Raw genomic sequence first — 6,037 nt, 5'->3', positions numbered from 1 at the left:
ATGAATTATGTGGTTGGTCTAAAAATGATGGGTATATGTGAGTGGCATAATCTCATATAAACATTACGTGTGTGATAAGTAGATCATTAATCCAACTACATCTACTACTAATACTTCACTTCAAAACCGCTATGCAGCACGCATCTCAAGGTAATAAGTTTACAATAAACAAAGTATCGCAATAAGTAAAATGACATAATGTAGACATGAAGGAGTCAATCAATATGGCAAAATCTCGTCGTTTTATCCTTAATGGCAACAATACTATACATATTTTTGACGTGGCGGGCATTATACCGCGGTTGAAAATGATGACCTGCCTTGGCTCTGATTGCAGACTCTTGTGTTGCTGGGGTTTTCTCGGAAGGTTTACTCTGGTTCTGTAAGGCTGTGCTTGTACGGTCAAGGACCTTGTATTATTTGGTGATTTGAATACAAACATACTTTTGAAAGAAAAAAAATACACAAATGAGATATAGATTTGTGTCCATTCACCGGCAGTCCAGCATCACAATTCGTAACTCACAAACTACCGCCGTCAACAGTCGGCGCGCCGCCAAAATACGGCATGCCCCTCTGCCGCAACTGCAGAGCATCCTCCGCCGTTGCCGCCCACGCGTCGAAAGCCCCGGCGTCACCGTCCTCCACCGGCAGGCCCTGCTTCAGCCGCCCGAGCCTGCGGGCGTGCAGCACCTGCGCCGCCACGACCGGCAGCCGCGCGGCCTCGTACTCGGCCAGAGCGCGTGGCGGCGGCGTCTGCCCCCACCTCGCGAGGCACTCCCCGAGCACGCGGGCGTCGTGGACGGACATGTTGGTGCTCCGCAGCCCGTGCGGGGTGGTCGGGTGCGCCGCGTCGCCGACCAGCGCCACGCTGCCGCCCGCCCACGACAGCCGCGGCAGCGGGTCCGCGTCGTAGATCACGTTCACGAAGGGTTCCGCCGTCTCCCTGATCAGCCGCGCCAGCTCCGGCGACCAGACGCGCTCGGCGTCCTCCTGCATCCCTGCCAGCGTGGCGTCGCTCACCTTCATCGTCACCGAGCTCCCCTGTTAATTAGCCACAGCCCGACCGATCCCCCAGTCCGTCAGACAAAAAATCATCAATGGTTTCTCATGGTTAGCAACTGGGCAAGCAGACAAGGGATCGCCATTACCGTGAGCTCTGGCTCTGGGCCGTTGATGTACCACAGCCAGTTGAGCCTGTTCCCGGGCAACTCGTAGAGCACGGCGTGAGTCTTCTCGGCCAGATCGAAGTACAGGCAGCTGCCGAGCTCTGGGTACGCTCTTCGGATGCCGGTGATGATGCCAGAGCTTTCCTTCCCGGTGAAATCGAACACGCCTCGCCATGCGCAGTACCCGGAGTACCTGCACATTGGCCGCAAAAACAAGAAACGGTGTCGTCTGTGATGAACTTATAATGTCCTAAAGACGAGCTGATCAACTACTGAAAACGTGAGATTCTTTGTTGCCTCCTAAATTGCTGTCAGATCATAAGTGTCGAAGAGATTTGTAACTCACCTGAGCTTGAGGTCAGGGAGGAAGCGCCGGCGGATCGACGACGTGCAGCCATCCGCCGCGACCAGCAAATCCCCGGCGACCTCCACCGTTTCACCGGTTCCGAGCAGGCGAGCCGTGGCGACGACCCCGCCGCGTTTGCCACCACCGTCGTCCGAGTCCGACACCTCGAACGAAAGGAACTGGTGGCCCCAGTGCACGGTCACCGCGGCCGGCAGAGCCTCGTGAAGCCGCCGGTGCAGCTCGCCCCAGTGCGCCGCGCGGAAGTCGAACCCCTCGTCCCTCGTCAGCGTCCGCGCCGCCTTCGTCTCGCTGTCCGTTGCCCTGTTCTGCGATTGCGGCACAACAGGGGTGCTCAACCCATGCCCACACCGCAAGGAACGCAACGAAGAAGCAAAGCTTGCGATTTGCCGGGAGGACGGACGGGCTTACCAGGTCGACGGCGAGCGGCAGCGTGGCCGCGTCGAGACCCCACCCAGGGATCCAGCGGGCGAGGGTCTCCATAGACTGCGCGTCCAGGCCCAGCCCGGCGCCCGTGCCGCCTCCGGCCGCCGGGCCCGCCGCCTTCTCCAGCACCACCGCCTTCCACCCCGCCGCCGCCACCGCGTGCGCGCAGGCCAGGCCGGCCACGCTCCCTCCCACCACGACGGCCACCCGCCCACCCATCTCAGGAGCCATCGCTTCTCCCAACTCCGCGAGGGCCTCTTATCGCTCACTGCTATCTCTACACGGCACCTGGCTAAAAGTGTAGTATTCCATCTTGGCCGGCCCGCGCGCGCCTCCACGCGTCCCGCGTCGCCGCCACACGCCCAGGATGGCGACGGCGCGCCGCCGCGGCATGCCGCTGCGCGAGTGCAACCTGCTGATCAGGACCCTGGCGAGGCGCGGCAGCCACGCCGATGTCATGGCGGTCTACTACGACCTCCGCGGACGCGGTCTCGTGGCGGACAGCTTCACCTACCCGTTCGTGCTCAGGGCCATCGGGGTCCTCAAGGTACCCGTCGAGGGGCGCAAGGCGCACGCGGCGGCCCTCAAGACCGGTTTCCGGTGGGATGCCTACACCGCGAGCTCGCTCATGGACATGTACACGACGGTGGACCGTCCGGAAGTCGCGCGGAAGGTGTTCGACGAAATGCCGCAGAGGGCGCTGGTCGTGTGGAATATGATGATCAGGTGCTATGTCAGGAGTGGCCGAAACACAGACGCGGTTGCTTTGGCTGAGGAGATGGAAAGGGGCGGCCTCACACCCGACAGGGTGACGTTGCTGACCGCACTCACCGCCTGCTCCAGAGCCGGTGACCTGAGCTTAGGAAGGAGAATTCATGCCTACATGGATGGAGTCACTGGGTTCAGCCTCCCAGTTGCAAATGCACTGCTGGACATGTACACGAAGAATGCTTGCTTGGAAGAGGCAGTGAAGCTGTTCGAACAGATGCCAGCGAGGAACATCATTTCCTGGACCATACTTGTGTCGGGATATGCCTTGGCCGGACAGGTGGACAAGGCGAGATCACTCTTCCACCAATGCACAGAGAAGGATCTAATCATGTGGACTGCTATGATCAACGCGTATGCGCAACATGGATGCTTCGTGGAGGCATTGTCGTTGTTTCGAGACATGCTGATGCATCAAGTTGAGCCAGACAGGTTCACTGTTGTCACTCTCCTGACATGCTGTGCCAATCTTGGCGCGCTCGATCAAGGTGAGCGGATCCACCAGCTTGCTGAAGGTAAGAAGATGAAGCTTGATGCAGTTCTTGGCACCGCATTGATCGACATGTATGCCAAGTGTGGGCATGTAGAGAAGTCAGTGGAGGTCTTTGAACGAATGGAAGGCAGAGACACTACGGCCTGGACAGCCATTATCTGCGGCCTGGCCACAAATGGTCAGGCAAGTAGAGCCCTCGAATTGTTTGAGGATATGGAGAGAAGCAGCGCTAGGCCTGACAGCGTTACCTTCATTGGGGTGCTGAGCGCATGTTGCCATGGTGGCTTGGTTGATGAAGGGCGGAAACAGTTTCGTGCTATGAAGGAGGTTTATCGGATACGACCAAGAGTTGAACATTATGGTTGCCTTGTCAATCTTTTAGGTCGTGCTGGTCAACTTGATGAAGCTGAGAAGTTGATCAAGGGTATACCAATTGACAAGGACGCTATGCCGCTGTTTGGTGCACTCCTCACTGCTTGCAAGGCTCAAGGCAATGTCGAGATGAGCGAAAGGCTGACCAAACGAATAGGCAAGCGAGGCTACCAAATTCCCGATGTGGATTTGCTCATGTCTAATGTGTATGCAACTGCAAGTCGATGGGAGGATGTAGTAAGAGTAAGGAGCAAGATCGCACACCCCAGTGTCAAGAAAAATGCAGGGCGCAGCTTGATCGAGGTGAAGGGATACTGAAGATGGCAGTTAGCACTTGCACATCTAGTGCTTCAACATAGGAATGGCTAAAACATCCATTAGTCTGAGTAATTTTTCCTAGAGATCCATTGATCTGAGTTGATTGCATTGATATAACCAAAATATTATGGTCAATTTAGCTGCGGTGACTCGGTTGGTTAACAATTAAAAAGGTGCTCAAAATTCCACCTGTTTTTTACCTCCTTGAGACCCCGGGACTAAAATTTTCAGAACAGAGGTGTTCAATTGCACTGTCTTCTGCAGTTGGTTGATTTGATCCTTGATAACGATCACTACTTATTTTCAGGAACCGATCACAGGTATGATCCACAGTTTACTTGGTGGAGCTTGTTTCTTCCTATTGCTTTGTTTGCGAGCCATCTCTTCTATCTGTTATTAATTTGTTTGAACATTTTCAGCGAGACTTGTGAAATTACTATTTATTTAACTCCTGCAATGAAATGACATACATTTCTGGAAACGAAGAAATCAAGGTTAGTTACCAAGCCAACGGTATCTTTCATCTATTTCTGTTGCAGATGAATATACCTATGGGCTAATATGCACCTTGACACTCTCGATAATGTACCAAATTCTAGTGTGACCATTTGTAATCTTATGATGAGACCGTATGACTTTGGTCGTTTAATCGACTAGCTAATACTTGGCTTGCACTTGTTGATGGATTTCAGCCTGAACTGACCGACACCCAGAATTTCATTGACCCTAATGCAGTACATTATCTTCAGAACGTTGTTCAGGAGATCACATAAGTTGGCTGCCTCCCAACATCTTGAAAATATCTCTTGTAAGTTCATCCGCTAGTTACAAAATATCAATTCAAGCCACTGTTTGGGTTCGGTGAATTAACTAAACAAGAATTCAGTTTACCACATGAGGCAAAAATCAAGGCTTGTAGCCGGTGACAATATAGCAGTTTTCTGGCTGTATTTGCATTTTCAGTTGCGTTCATTTCATAGTTTTGGTGCTACTTGTGGAAGAAAATCAGAATGACACACTATAAACTGATAATCTTTCTTTCTCACGGAGGTAACCTGCTAGTACTGCCTATTACCTTCATTTTGTGTGGATATTTCAGCTACGCATAACCTTAATTATGAGTACAAAAAAGAAAGCCCCGTTAAGTCCGTTGATAACATCTAGGACATATTATGGTTCCAGCCCTAAAAATAGCAGTACAGATAGGCATAAAAAGGTTCTTAATATTTTTTGAAAATATGATGCAAAACCAACCTATCATATCATAGAATTTCACATCTATGAAAAGGAAACTTGGAGTAGCCCAGAAGGTACTATATGATAAATAAAAACCAGAAGGTACTATTAACTGAAATTATCGTTATACTCCTACATCTCATTATTCAGAATAATATTTTCAGGTTACTTTATTACATCATACCTTATCAAACAAAGAAAAAATCATGTTTTTTCATGATCACTAGCGCTGCTATTTCGACGTTGGAGTACAGTTCCACCTTAGGCTAGTATCGCTAGATATGTTCTTGTTCCAGGGGAAATACCCTTTGGCTCTCGCATGTATATACACCCTATATGGGATATTTTTTTAAAATAATTAAACAAGAAGTCAAAATAGTTCAAAAGTATTTTTAGATTAAACTTGACTTATTTGCGCACTAGTATATAAGTTTTCACCAAAAAAGAACCAATGTTGACTTCACAGCGAAAAAGAAAAAAATTATTTGCTATTATAGGTCACTATTCACGATATTTTGACCGAAAATTTGTCTTTTTCAAAAAGAAGTCAAAGAGGAATTTTCCTTTTGTGAAACTTTTCTCACTAGTACAATGAAGGTCAAGTTTATTTCAAAAATATTGTCAGAGATTTTTGACTTTTTATTGAATTGCTAAAAAAAATCCATATAGGGTACATATGTACCCAAGAACCAAACGTTCCCCTCCCTTGTTCCAGTCCATTTCAAACTCCAGCTTTGGAGAAGTGTAGTAGCTCCAACTTACATCTATACTCTTTGATTATGTTCTATTGAGATCTTTCGTATTATTGTCATGGGAAAGCATCAGAGCAGTTATATCAGATGCACTGGCCAGAAGCATGCAAGTCAGTTATGCTGGTGAGTTTAAACATTG

General features: G+C 50.0%; 2 protein-coding genes across 2 annotated transcripts; one reads left to right on the top strand and one right to left on the bottom strand.

Annotated features, from left to right (window-relative positions):
* Positions 1-223: 223 nt before the first annotated feature.
* Positions 224-2,354, bottom strand: LOC125519995 (aurachin C monooxygenase/isomerase). The gene is made up of 4 exons (XM_048684777.1): positions 1,945-2,354; positions 1,516-1,841; positions 1,152-1,362; positions 224-1,044 (listed from the first exon to the last, which is right to left on the bottom strand). Exons 1-4 carry the CDS (start codon positions 2,188-2,190, stop codon positions 523-525), a joined length of 1,305 nt encoding a protein of 434 aa, XP_048540734.1. The 5' UTR covers positions 2,191-2,354; the 3' UTR covers positions 224-522.
* LOC125519994 (pentatricopeptide repeat-containing protein At1g31430-like) lies at positions 2,305-5,914 on the top strand. Its single transcript, XM_048684776.1, has 2 exons — positions 2,305-4,230; positions 4,330-5,914. Exon 1 carries the CDS (start codon positions 2,327-2,329, stop codon positions 3,908-3,910), a length of 1,584 nt encoding a protein of 527 aa, XP_048540733.1. The 5' UTR covers positions 2,305-2,326; the 3' UTR covers positions 3,911-4,230; positions 4,330-5,914.
* Positions 5,915-6,037: the final 123 nt, after the last annotated feature.

This window comes from Triticum urartu, chromosome 7 (genome assembly GCF_003073215.2).
Source record: "Triticum urartu cultivar G1812 chromosome 7, Tu2.1, whole genome shotgun sequence".
Classification (NCBI taxonomy): Eukaryota; Viridiplantae; Streptophyta; class Magnoliopsida; order Poales; family Poaceae; genus Triticum; species Triticum urartu.
Note: the sequence above shows the minus strand (reverse complement) of the source record. Positions and strands in the feature narration are given on the sequence as shown.